At 39.2% G+C, this 14,369-nt stretch overlaps 3 protein-coding genes across 8 annotated transcripts; 2 read left to right on the top strand and 1 right to left on the bottom strand.

The window, feature by feature from the left end:
* Positions 1-1,319: 1,319 nt before the first annotated feature.
* LOC124174328 (F-box/LRR-repeat protein 20) lies at positions 1,320-8,195 on the top strand. 6 transcript variants are annotated; one of them, XM_046553358.1, is made up of 8 exons: positions 1,320-1,420; positions 2,067-2,166; positions 5,397-5,596; positions 6,004-6,278; positions 6,385-6,651; positions 6,808-7,177; positions 7,251-7,454; positions 7,844-8,195. In XM_046553358.1, the coding sequence occupies exons 1-8, from the start codon at positions 1,413-1,415 to the stop codon at positions 7,977-7,979; spliced, it is 1,560 nt and encodes a 519-aa protein (XP_046409314.1). In that variant the 5' UTR covers positions 1,320-1,412; the 3' UTR covers positions 7,980-8,195. The 6 variants fall into 6 exon arrangements, with proteins under 6 accessions (XP_046409314.1, XP_046409316.1, XP_046409313.1 ...); XM_046553360.1 differs by having other exon boundaries at positions 1,399-1,738; XM_046553362.1 differs by lacking the exons at positions 1,320-1,420; positions 2,067-2,166 and adding exons at positions 2,888-3,164; positions 3,276-3,428.
* A 389-nt stretch (positions 8,196-8,584) lies between these two features.
* LOC124174330 (ras-related protein Rab-28-like) lies at positions 8,585-11,813 on the top strand. Its single transcript, XM_046553370.1, has 4 exons — positions 8,585-8,786; positions 9,464-9,649; positions 9,960-10,193; positions 11,102-11,813. The coding sequence occupies exons 1-4, from the start codon at positions 8,712-8,714 to the stop codon at positions 11,336-11,338; spliced, it is 732 nt and encodes a 243-aa protein (XP_046409326.1). The 5' UTR covers positions 8,585-8,711; the 3' UTR covers positions 11,339-11,813.
* Positions 11,540-14,353, bottom strand: LOC124174327 (hexosaminidase D-like). The gene has a single exon (XM_046553356.1). It carries the CDS (start codon positions 14,024-14,026, stop codon positions 12,296-12,298), a length of 1,731 nt encoding a protein of 576 aa, XP_046409312.1. The 5' UTR covers positions 14,027-14,353; the 3' UTR covers positions 11,540-12,295.
* Positions 14,354-14,369: the final 16 nt, after the last annotated feature.

Raw genomic sequence — 14,369 nt, 5'->3', positions numbered from 1 at the left:
CATCGCGATTATGAATCTTACGAAAAACAATTATAACAGCGTCTATGGAATTGCAGGCATGACGGAACCATTATACGTAACACAGGCCGAATTTTACTGCTCATGATAGCATTATTTGTGTACCCTCAGAGCTGAATAAATACTGACATTTTTACACTGTAACAATCATGTAATCAGACTTTTATTGATATGAACAAATCTAAAACCTAAGATGGCCAACTGTAACAGATTAAAGATATAAATTTGTAGTTACAAAAAACTTTAATGCACCAGCCGCTGATAATATGATTCAATTATGACATAGTACGATTTAATCCATAATTAACTTGACACTGGTGTAAACCAAGTATGGACATTTTTTCATCGAGAATTTTGCCGTATACGTTGTTCAACACAACTAAAAAACCGCATGCGCGGTTTTTCAACCGAACGTAAAAGTCGGAGACTGTCGAACCATCTACATATTCTCGTTCCATGTAACCATCTTGCAATCTATACCATCGACCCATTGTTGTAACTAAAAATATTGACCGCAAAATGCGTTTCTTGTTTCACCCTCTGCAGTTACTCTGGATAATTTACATTGTTAAGAATTCGGTGGAATTCAATGATCAGGTAAATTATCTTCCCTAGTTTCTCTATAACTTCGATTATATTTTTTCAACTTGTCCGACAGGCCCAGAAATATACGTGTACTAAACAAATATCAAGATTTATTAATTTAACTAAAAAGACCTATGTCCGCGTACAACGTTTTGACGATACACATCTAAATTCTCAATATCCGCGGTCACTGCCATACTGCGTTATAGCGCAGACAAGCCATCTTACCGCCATCTGTTGGTTGGATGCTTACTTCACATGTCGCGGTCCCGGCTGGATGCATGACCGACTAAGCACAGCGTAAGGCAACTTCTAATTAATTAAAATTGCATCTGGACCTTAGCCAATTAGATGCCTGGCCCCGTTACCAGACAATGATATGTCGAGGGGCTTAGAAACATGTGGTTTCTTGCCAGCGTTTAATTATTATACCGATGTTTCCATTCGAAGAAAAAAAATCAAAGAGATTGAAAAAAGAATCGAAGATTTACAATCAGCTATTTATTTCTTAGTCTTATTCTGCAAATGTTTAGATTATTCAATGAATGACGTAACTGGCAGGTAGCCAAAAATTAATAATATCTAAAGTACTGAAATATTATCGTATCTATGCGACACTAGGTGGTAATACAATTCTTCAAATTTTTCAAATTTGAACCATGGCGCCGGCAATATGGCTGGTAGAATATTACATCTTTCAGCTCGGAAGTTGGTCTATTTTAAGATGCTTCGAAACTTAAGCTTATTTTAGTTACAATTTTTTTTGCCCTGGACCTAGAGGCTACGATTCATTTCACATTTGTGCCACGATGATCGAGTAAGCGCATATTAGTTTCAGAGTGAAAGTTCACAGTTTTTCTTCTCGGTGTCCGATCTTTCGATTTTATTATAACAGTTTTATCGTTCAGCCGTTAAAACTCAAAGAACGTCGCGTAACATGCTTTTAAAGACACTGGCGGCAAATTATTGCCGAGATGTCCGATCCGACTGCGGCATCGGCTGTGAAGTTTACACATGAACATTATATTTTCGAACGATTTATTTTAACATCACCTATCCCCATCCCCCTCCCCCCGCTCCCCCTCCACCCCATGCGTGTGTTATTCAGTGCTCTCGTACATAACTAAATTTATAGGTAAATCATACACGAGATCCTTCCCAATGGAACGTCAAACGTCCCCGTGACGCATTTTCCATACTCACGGACTCTCAAACATTTTTTGTTATTAATTCCTTTATTATTTGACCAGCTTATTGTTTTTAATCAAAATTCAACCTGCCTAATATTTTCGGCTTTTGCATTCCTTTACTGTGCTGACATAAAAATATGATAAACTTCATTCCGTAATTTTTTTCTTCTTTTTCAACCGAAATTCGTCCAGTTCAGTTATAACTAATCGTAATCATTGCTTCATTACATATATTAAATTCCTCGTAACCTCACGTGCAATGGATATGCGAAGAATGTCGAATTGGAACGCGCTCAGCGTGGAAGCTGCTCTTCAACAGCTGAACACCCACGACGAGGAGGGCGTGGTGCGCACAATCAGGCGACCGAACACGGTGAGAACTAATTTTTACAAACAACGCGTAGGGGTTGAAAAATATCCCCCTCCTCCCCCCCCCAAACACCGGCAAGCACCGATGTAGTGTGGATTTAATTGCAGGATCGGCGTCTGATTATGTATGTAAATAACGTAAGTATGTATATGTATAATACGATGGGGCCAATAAACTCGCGGGCGTCGCTATTCGCTTGGCACGTGTTTACGTATAATAGGTACTCCGCTCTCAGTAGCCGTTTGTCTGTCAGCTATTTTTTACAGGCCATACATCCTTCGGCAAACAAATATTTATCATTTCTAAGCGAGGCGTTCGACGTCTTGAAGGCAATCCTCGACTCCGCGCTATAGGTGTGAAACGGAAAAAAGAAAAAAAAGAAAAAAAAAGTAATCATGTAATGATTCAAATGGTCTTATGCGTATATGATTATACAGCATGATTGAAATAGGAAAATTAAGCAGTTTGTGCGTCATTGAAAACTTATGACAACTCTTGAGCATCTCGGAATACGAACTAGATACACCTACGCTTGTTATACACCTAAACTTTCCCGGTTGATTGCCGGGCGACAGAGTGAATTTCGAGCCAAGAAATTTATCCAAAAGAGAAAAAATACAAGACATGAGCCTGGGTGTGTTAGTGATGATATATACCATAGGAGCTCGTCTGGGAAGCAATTGCTGCGGGTTATTTCACTTAGTTAGTCATCTTTTCTCGGGCAAATATGTACCGATGCAGTGCGGGACATGTCGATAGCCACTGCCCATTCTGGCCCTCTGCCTACCTTTATTTATAACTAATTAAAGCAGTACCCAGTCGAATGTGCTTGCTCCGAGAAGCCGGCCAACAGCTCGACGTATACCTAACAGCAATCAATTAAACGAGGGAGGGAATAAAAGGGTGGCGAGTATCCCTGAATAATGTGTAATTGCGGACAGTTGAATTTCTAATTTTTGCACAAATGTGACGGCTGTGGATTACATTTGCGGATCGTGGAAGTACGTCTATTTTTAATTCGATCGTGTACCCTGGTGCCTGCAGACTCTCCTCCCCTATTCCATTTCGATTTAAATTACGTTAACGGTTACAAATTTAATAACAAAATACAGTTATTAAGCGTTCGCGAATGATCATCGAGGTGATCGATACCCGATTCAAGACAAGGCACGATGAGCACCTGGACCCATTTGAACGTGGAAAGCGCGACGAATGCTATATCCAGGGATGATTTGCACAGCAGTATCCGAAGGGGAAAATTACCGGTAAAATTTTTTCATCTTCCCGTAGTGATGTGCGGAATATTTTTTGCCAAAATTTCTTTTGCACGCGTGATGTAAACTAAAATCGAGAAGAAAAGGAAATCGCTGACACGATTATTGTGCAGTTTTTAATCAATTATGCGTAAAAGTCGATAAATACCGATCGATAACGACTTCGCTGCAACTGAAACACGTGAAAAATCCATAAAATTCGATAATCTAAATAATCTGTCAAATACAATGTGCAGCGGTGAAAAACTTTCGATTCGCAATAAAGGCACTACGGTATCGCGAGTAGGCACTTGACGAAGACAAATCGGTGACGGTTGAACTGCCAACGGAGGCGAAGTGAATATAAAATTGGCCCTGCTCATATTTTTTCCAAAGATTTACAATTAAACGAACATTGTAAGTGCGGTGCCAGCTGGAATATTCATAGCTAACAACCACGAACGAAGGACTACAGTTTCGCGAGTACATGATTAATGGATTTCTCAGTATTTCTAATAATATGTAGAAGGCGTAATTCATAATCCATATAACATTCGGAGATCGGGACCAGTCCTAGATCTATTCTATTTTAATTATTCGTGCTTACAAACGGCGCGTGTTGACTGTTCAACCATTATTGCTTCCATAATATGTCACATACAGTGTTGCAGACCTAATTACCGCGGCTTTTCGACATCATACGAGACGTTCAATTCCTTCGGTTTCCAAAAAAAGTTCTACCGCCAGTCACATCGTTTTGTGATCCTGAAATCCATTCATTTCATTGAAATTCCAAAAAAGTTTAACTGTAGTTTATTTAACGGTTTGCGCTACAGTCGTAACGGGAAAAAACTTCTACTTCACTTGTGAACGGTGACAAAAACGTGCCCACTTAGGGAAAAACTCTCGATTTCCTACCCTGTCTTTCCCATGAATATTCGAATGCGGCTACTCTCTGTCAATTTCATGCTTTTACGGTCACGATATATCCACACTTATCGGTACTTTGCACAGTTCTGGCTTCTGTTCGGCGTCTTAGTTCGGTGAGAGAACGAGGGGGGGGGGATGAGGATCGGCCTAGAGAGATTTGCAATATCATGAGGCGATGCACCAATTTGTGTACAGATTGCACAAGTTTCGAATTGATCATGAGTTGTATATTAATTAGGGTGGGATCGAGGCGTTGTTAGGAGAGTCTAGTGGCCGTCGGTAGTTTAAATTTAAGTCTACTCGACCAAGTCTCAGAGTATATTTAGGCGCCCTCGCGCACGCGTAATCCTATTATCCGCAGAACTTGTTGGATTCCTGCAAATACTGCACTGACTAACTCGCGTGTAGAGGTGCATAAGTGAGGGTGGAAGTTTAGACGAGGTCGCGTGTTTTGAATAACCCTGTGTTATGTATACTGCAGTTGTGCAATAGAAGACCCAGTAGTGCGTTCGCACATAAAACGATTTGGGAAACTTTTAAACATCCGTAGGACGTCGAGAAAAGGCGCAAGCGTTTCGGCGTTGTTTCTTTTATAACTCGATATAAAATCCATTTCGAAATCCCCCAAGAGACGCAGAAGCGCATAAGATAAGATGGATCTTGGCGGTGTTGATGTCTGGGGCCAAATCGCCCTCGAAACATCTCAGATGTATGTCTCCGAAGGGGGTGTCGTCAAAAGTCGTTTTGCCGGCACCGTAAGTGCGTGATTTGTTGTACTGCATATATGTATTATAAAATGTATAAAATACACTCCATGTTAAACGCAATACGCAGTGGTTCTCCATCGCGGAACAAAAAGGAACATATCCCTGGTTTTGTTTTTCAAGAATTTAGAACACCTGCAAACTTGATCTATTCCATTCCTGACGAGTCCGTTAGTCAACTGATGATAGCGCAGTTAAAGATGCAAGAAAATATTACACATACCTGTATACTAGATCCGTTCGCTCGATCCATTACGTGTATAATTTTGATACCGATGTTCCTCAGACGATCGAGAAACTCCCGGACAAGGTGATACTCAACATTTTCAGCTACTTGTCTCATCGAGAGATCTGCAGGGTCGCCAGAGTCTGTAAAAGATGGCGTCAAATTGCTTACGACACCCGCCTCTGGAAGCATGTATCACTGAGGCCGGAGGTCAGCGGACTTCACGTTGGATCTCTCGAAAGTCTTCTGCACTTAATAAGGTATTAATGGTCTGTACTACGTATAGCACTGCCAATACGAATGACCGGACACTCACTCCACGACACACTGTCACTCCGTTAGTTAATTGTTATTTATTAGACAGTTCTTCTCTTTGTTCTACATCGTGGGCAGATTTTGTTCCGAAGATAAGAGTACAACGCGCAGTCGCTGCCTAGTAACTCTATGAATTGAATTGAGAGTTGAGAATAGACCACCAGAGCACAGTTTTAGAAACGAATGATTAAAAACCCGCTAGCCCGCGGCAGAGAAGTAAACATGTCTCGAAGAAAGACCTCGTAGTTTGACAACCCATGTATAAATGTCGAATACATAAGCAAGTCTAAAATAAGATTGTAAAATTCTGTTCATTTACACGCACTCACCATTCTCTTTTCCATTTTTTCAGCACACGTTTCGGCCCGTCGTTGAGGTACATCGAGCTTCCAATCGAATTGATAACTCATACCGTTCTTCATGAGCTGGCCAATAAATGTCCAAATTTAACGCATATGCTGCTCGATTTTTCTACCGCCATGCAGCTACACGACTTTTCCGAGATGCAGGCTTTCCCGACAAAGTTGAAATACATGTGCATTTGTCTGTCCGAAGTCATCTTCATGGAGGGTTTCATGAGAAAGATATACAACTTTATCAACGGACTGGAAATTCTACATTTGATAGGTATAGTTGAGTATATTTCTCTCTGTATTACAGTTGATCTGCCAGGTACATCCATGCACGATGAATAAGCACCGGACAGGAAAATTATATTTTCTTGTGATTTCAGGAACTTACGAGAAGGTCGAAGAAGAGGAAGAAGAAATATACGAAGTGATAAACGTTCACAAACTGAAATCAGCAACGCCAAATTTGAGAGTAATCAACTTGTACGGCATTAATTTTGTGGACGATTCTCACATAGATGCATTCTCCTCAAATTGCATTCAACTCGAGTGTCTCGCCGTGAATTTCTGCTCAAAAGTTACCGGATCCACTATGAAGACCCTCTTTCAAAGAAGCAGACGGCTGACTTGCCTTCTCATGCAAGGAACCAGTAAGACCATCGTTGAACTATCACCCGCGTATATTTGTGTTTCACCTGAAACTAGATTACATTCGAGTATTACTGACAATTATATGTATTTACTAATAGCAATTATCGACAATGCTGATCACAATCTGATTGAAAATAAACGTGCCTATGTTGCAGACTTGCAAAGTGAGTACGTGATGCAGGTGGAGTGGGAAAAGTCCAGCGTCCAAGAATTGGACATAACAGCAACAGATTTGAGTACCGAGTGCCTGATCGATATGCTGACGCGGATTCCTGGATTACGGTTTCTCAGCGCTGGGCAATTGAACGGCTTCAATGACAGCGTACTTAAATCCTGGGCCGAGGTTGGAAATCCGAGAAATTTGATAGCCTTGAACCTAGACAGTTCGGATAACCTGACCGACGATGGTTTGCACAAATTCTTGTCAAGACACGGTCACCAGCTTTGGGGTGTAGCATTGTCGGGAATGCCTCATATCACGGACCAACTGTGGCAGAGCATTTTGCCAATTCTGACAAACACGAAGTGAATAGTTGATCGATTACACGAGAATCGTAAAGTCTAACATTAGCCAAAACAATGAAAACTTATTTTACAGGATTGTTGTTATGGGCACCCAGGAGCGGTTGGGGGTTAATATTCACGTGGATCAGCTCATGGACGGCATTGCCAATAACTGTCCCAACCTTGAACGACTCGAATTACGGTGGGATCCAGAAAATCTTCGATTCTCTGACAAGAGTCAAAAGGCTATCGACATTTTGCGGGTGAAATGTATTAAGCTTAGATGTTTGGTATTGAGGTAAGATCATATTCCATTGGCGAGCATTCAAAGATTCTCCTCTACTAATAAGAAACTTTCCAAACGAAATCCTAACAAAGCTTCCAATATTTCATCGATACTTTTATCATATATACAATAATATACATGTATTCAAGTTGAGCATTTCTGGAAATGAGAAACACGCCTGATTGACGAAAGAAATATGAAAACATATACTATATCAATTCATAAAGTGAACTATTTTTAGAATCCAATGCTATAGTTTGTATCTAGAGTTGGGAGAAAGACTTTTCAATTATAAACTTGTTATTAAAGCGATCCAACACAGTCAATGAGCGATATAAGGGTACCATTACTATCTAGACATGTAAACAATACATTCAAATCAATTTTCTCTTTATTTCCAGCGACGGAAGGTATTACGAAATCGTTAAAGCCAACTTCGAACGTGCCGATAGAACAACGGTAGTTAGGACGACTACGTGTTCCAGAGTTACAAACTATTATTTATTGCATAACTACAAAGATTTAATATTTAATTAGAAAAATTAATGATAATTCAATTTTCAAGTGTGAATTACTCGACTTGTGACACAGTGCTGTGCCTTTCGTGTCCGTAAAATTCAAGTGCCAAGATGAACGAATTTACACGTACATAAAAAATACATTGTATCTATCAACAAAGAGATGTTAACATCTACGCATGGATACGCAACTACGAAGATAAGCGTATATAATATATTATTTTTGAATAAAGAAATACTCAAAGAAACAAAATCTTGAAAAATCTGAATTGATCCACTCAGTGATCGTTCCTGCACACTGCAGCACCGTTCCAATATACAAGTTCTTTCCTTGTTGCTTCATGATTGTAGTGATTGTAGTACAGTGACTAAAATTACGTCTAGATCGTGCAATTTTGTTTCTTTATACGCGTCAAGCTACCGCGTAAGCTAATGCATACAGAGTTGGCATGGAAAAGCACAATTTGACGATGGTGCGAGAGGCCTTCCGAAGGCGCTTGCGCGAGGCGACTTTACGTCTAGAGCCAGTAATGGCTTTTGCAGAGCGAGCTGAGGCCAGATCGACGGCGATAATGGTCGAATATCGATTGTTGTTTAATTTATTCATGTTGGCTGACAGGGCTTTTATTTGAACCGCTCCAAGGCGACGGTCGGTCGATTGGCACCGAGCCTTGCTTCAGGCTGGTGGTCAGTACAAAACTGACTCGAGTGTCACCCTGACGTTATTATTAGCGCGATTGTTATTTAAGAAATGTCTGACTCGGAGGAAGAACTCTTTGAAAAACGATTGAAATTCGTTCTCGTAGGGGATACCGGAGCTGGAAAAGTGAGTGTGGTTTTTCGAAACAGGTGGCATGCTTGTAACGCACCGTAGAGGACAATTCGCGTTTCGTTCAGCCAACGGATTGTCAAGGCTCTTTGAGCAGACTGGGAAGGAAGCATCTGTTGCGCTAGACGTTGTCAATTAGGGACGGGGTTGAAATTCCGAATTTGAAAAGTTTCGAAAGCGCTAACTAGCGAATTGTTAATAATTCGGACATTTTACTCCGCCCCGTTAATTACAACGACAACTTATTGGCAATCACTAAAGCCGACTAATTCAGAGTGCAAGTCCTGTGAATTCATACTTCATACATTAAATACTAAAATCATTCCTTGTATAATTTGGACACTGGTTGTAAAAAATTTTTGTTCGGTGGTCAATGAAATATTTACCGTATATAATACAAAGGCACAACTAATCTCCAAGTCAAGGATCCTACGAATATTTCATCTAGAATATCTAGAAGTATTAAATTACGCTGATTTCGAAGACACTGCTTGTATCTACATTGTGAAAAATTTAGGCATATTTTCGGTTTGAATTTTCCAACTATATAACGTAAATATCTAATCACACTTTTGGATGCGTGATATGCGGGTTGAACAGTTGAACAGTCAAATAAATTTAAAATCTTTGTTGAAACACACAACCCGCGCTAATTAAAAGATTTTTTTTCTTAGACCAGTATAGCGACGCGATACTGCAATGGCGAATTTACTAGACACTATACGCCGACAGCCGGTGTTGACTTCTTTTTAAAGAACATCAGTCTAGGAGACTACAAAAGTATCACCCTTCACATTTGGGATGTTGGCGGATTATCGTTACATGGAAATATGCTGGACAAGTACATTTTTGGCGCACACGTAAGTCGGAATACACGTACGTAAGTTATTGAGATAGAATTTTTGAATTGAGGAGTTTAACGAACTTGACCCACTTAATTACGAAATTGCATGCTGCAAGAGGACCCTTATAGTATATATCATATAGTTCTCGGCAATTTCATACCTGTTCATGTATCTAAACTATCTCTGATACGAAATTTTGGTGTTACTCTTGAACAAGCACGTCATGGAGTTACAAATGGAATCATAAAAGTACAGAGGGAGAAGTAGGAAATTCCTTAAAATGATTACATACACTCTTTTTGAATACCTATATTACGTTTCTTAGGTAATTCTGTTTGTCTATGACGTGACAAACGCTTCGAGTTTCGAAATTCTTGGAGAATGGATTGAAACGGTAAGAAAAGTGAACGAGGTACTCGAAGCACAACCAGTTTTGGCAATAATAGGAAATAAGTGTGATATGGAACATCAGAGGAGTGTTAAAAGAGACAAGTCCCACATGTTCGCAGCTGAAAGCGGGATACCGTGTCACGACGTTTCAGCTAGAACCGGCGAATCGGTAATCCTTCACATTCAAATTTCGCCGGCACATTGAGCGATATGCTCTTGAGAGAACCAAAACATCAGTCAACTTTCACAAATCAGGATAACATGTATAGGATCGCATTGTAATTATTTCAGGCCGTTGTAAGATTTTCAGTTAACCGTTAGTCCGCTTTCAATGATTACTTTGAACAATCATAAAATCAGGAATCGAATCAGAAAATTATAATTGCTGAAAAATTTCTTACCTGAATATCTTTCATTGATAGACTGAGGTCTTCTTTGGAAAGGTAATCCTGCAACTGTATTTTCTCTATGTCTGTCAAAATCCATTCCCATTGGTACCCTTAATGTAGCCAATGATAATTATACAGTAGTTGAAACAAAGTATCACTGTTTTCAACAGCAATCACCAAGCGCAGGAAACACTACAGATTCTGCTGCGCGGAAGCTCGGCGTCTGTGATAACAGATGCGTGTAGTTGACAAAAAATTGACAGGAGTTTTAAACTAGTTAATAATTGAGTTAAAATATCAAGGATACTACGTATCTACGTATAGGTTTGCTGGATTCACCTAATCACGCGTAAACTTGATTGCTGCGAATGAACAGTAAAGTTTATTTTATTAGAGATTAGAGAGAATTTTCTAAAGGCATACTTCGTTCAAAAAATTATTTACCTTACATACTTTTCAGTTGCGCTGAACGGATGGCATTTCACTTATCAATGCAGTATATAAAACTGATCACCATTTCCGTAGACCATGTAAACTTTTTTTTACCTAAAGAAAAAAAACCACTGGTGGACTTATTTTCAGTTAAACAAATATCGGTTACCACGATAATCCTGTATTTTCAGACTGTGTATGTAAGTAATTTAAAGCCTTCTGTACTCTGTTATCCAATTTTATTTTATATTTTCAGATAACAATGCGCGTCGCAAGTTTGGCTGCCGAAGTATTAGGTATTTGCGTCACAAAAGCTGATCGAGGATTTTACAAACCTATAGTGCAGTCCGTGACCGATGATACCTTGACCTCAAAACAAATACCGTCGACGGCTTTAAAAAAATGCGCAAAGAAACACGCGAAAAAACTTCATAAGACTGAGTCTAATTCTGAGCTTCCACCTTCGAAATCGAGTATTTGTTCCTTGCAGTAGTTGAATTACGTACACAGAAGGAAAGGAGTTTATTTGAATGCATAGTATTGAATGTTAATCACATAAGTTACGATATTAATAATAACAAAAACGATGTAATGTAGCAACGGGTGCCTTAAAGTGACAGTTGATTTTGAAGAAATCGAAGTCAAGAATTTCGGAAGGGTCCAACGCAACAATTCGCGAAGACGCTTTATCGAATAAGTTGAAAAGATATTTATATCGATATTATATTAGTTACAATATTTACATTATCATACATTATAATGATAAGATGGAACAGATACTTAAAAATTATATTTCTCAGTCTAATTCTCAAGTCATGGTTGCTTAACATTAGCTATGCTTTTGCATAACATGGAACGACGACCTACCAGCCTACGGAAACAAAAAAAAAAAAAAAACCATTGTGAAATGACTTATAGAACTGACAATGAGATTTCTTAAGCAAAATTTACTATAAATCATTCAGTAATACTCTAAAAATTACATGATAAAGTCATATACCATGACGCAAAAATAAATGATGAATTTTTTACCCTACTGAACGATCTTCTCCTTATTATTATACTTGCTAAATACGTGCACAGGAATTATAAATAACCAAATACGTAACTATAGAATAAATACGACCATAAATCAGTTCAAATCTATACCGCAAAATATGATGTCTCATACATTTTTTCAGGATAACATGTTTAAATATTACGTGTACTGTGAGTTTAATAGATATATATATTTCAATTATATTTGAAGGATCTTGATTCGTCAAGTACAAATGAGCTTCTACACGTCTCTATGCCTTATCATTAACTTGATCAGACTATGTAGTATACTAATAGGATGATAACAAGGACAATAAGTAATGTTCTTTAACAATTATCGGCATATTTTTGTCGATAATTTGTAACAAACAAACTGAAGTATAATCAATCCAATGTTATTGATGAATTCGGTTTAAAGCTCATGCTTCGTTAATGGCCTTCTCGGCCAACTATCACGTTCTAATATTCTATTCTTAAGCGCCAAAAGTTTGGTCAACTTTTCATTCAAAGGCTCTACATAAGTTTCAATCCACTCATCAATTGTATAATTATCGTAGATGTCTTCCATTGCCTTCCGCATGTCTGTCTCAATGTATATTATTTCATTTTTATACTCGCCTAAGCTACTCAATGCATGTTCTATGTGACTAGGATTGGAAAAAGCGTAGTTCAAATTATACTCTTTTACCCACCCCTTGAATGTACTGTCCTGTTCCATTCTGGCAATTTCTTGGTTTAGCGTATGTAATCGTAAGATGATGGAATATATCATTGACCCATGAAAGCCGCAATATGTCCAGCCAAATTGTGGCTCAGGTATAGACAAAGTCACCGGCGTTTCGCAATTAAGAATTTTCAAAATATTATCAGGAATATCGTGTGGAAAATCGTACAGCGTTGACGATTTCAAAACTGCCAAGTTCACAGCTAGAGATGGAATAGCGGAAGGAAGCAAATCGCAGAGAACGCTGAAATGGTCGTATCTTTGCCACCCAGTCAAAAAGACACCCTTAAATTTAATCCTGGAAGAGTATTTGCGAATTATTTCCAGCCAACCCTCGTGATTTCTCAAATGATAAGAAATGTCGGTATAATAACGATCCGGTGCCGTAGCACCCTTGAACGCTGTCGCGATCCACACACTTTCTGGCCAAAGTTCAACATAATTCTCCCACATATTTTCTGTCAGAGATACTTTTGGATCTGTAGTATATTTCCAGACTACTGGCTCTATCAGTTTGTTCAACCCACTATCGGTAATTTCTTGCACAGATATATCCCTGAACTCGTCATCCCACATTAGAACCTTCACTGTAGGATATTTTTTTTTAATATAGGTTGCTACTCTCACCACATGAGAAAGGAACAGCTGCTGTTTATCCCACTTATTTCTTTCCAAAACCTCAAAGCATCTGGAGCATTCGGCGAGTTGATAAACTTCATCAGCTCCGATATGGAAGTGCTTGATATTTGGATGAGCGCCGATAACTTGGTCCAGCATTTCGTAAAGAAGAGGAAGCGTTTTGTTGTGCGACGGACAGAGTACTTGAGGATAACGAGCAACTTCTCGCAGATCCTTGTATTTCTCCAATTTTAGTACAAACTCAAAGTGGCCAAAAGTTTGTATCAGCGGTATAATTTCTAGATCACTGTTCTTTGCCAGTTTTTGGATCTCTACAATATCTCGACGACTGTAAGAATTCAAAGCTCTGATATTCTCTACTTCGCCGTTGAATGGAAACATGTCTTCGTACTCGATCAAAATACCAGTAGCCCCCAGTCTGTGCAACAATGGGAATAAATATCTGTAATACTTTACGGTAGGCGGAGCGCCCTTCAAGTCCAAGTGAACGATTTTGTGTCCTTTGAACAGAGGCACAACTTCCTCGTAGCTTTGTTCATGTTTCAAATATGCCAGCCTACTCTTGGAATTCGTCAATATATCGGCGTCATGCTGCTGCTGTGTAGCAAAGCCAAAAGGACTTTCGTTTAAATCGTTAGGAGGATAGACGCCCTCGACTTTGACCCTGCCTGCAGATATGTCTTCGACGTCGTCGCTTAATATGTGATAAATAATCACTAACAGGGTGAAGAGAACCATTATAACGATTGTCAGAGAACCTGGTACTTTGCGCCGTGCCATAGTGACGCTTATATTACGTCATTACGACAAGATATAACAACAAATGCTTCGTAAATATTCCCACGGATATAACTAACGACGCGTCGCACAGTTTATATCATCGCCATATGTCGATGCACTTAGATTGTACAAAAGTGTAAAACTGTTCTTCAGCGTTTATTGCATTTATTTAGGAATGGATAACGCAAAAACTTTGGTGCCGCATAAGTTATAACCGTCGGAAAAAACTGAGAAATAATTAGTAGTTTAACAGCACTGGTGTGGGTTCCGCGGGGCAACCTTTCTCCGCGATATCTCCGTAATCTCGGTAATTTCGGTAACACTGACTGTTGCGGTTGGACGC

The sequence above is a fragment of the Neodiprion fabricii genome, chromosome 1 (assembly GCF_021155785.1).
Source record: "Neodiprion fabricii isolate iyNeoFabr1 chromosome 1, iyNeoFabr1.1, whole genome shotgun sequence".
In the NCBI taxonomy this organism is placed as follows: Eukaryota; Metazoa; Arthropoda; class Insecta; order Hymenoptera; family Diprionidae; genus Neodiprion; species Neodiprion fabricii.
This window is presented reverse-complemented; position numbering and strand designations above follow the sequence as displayed.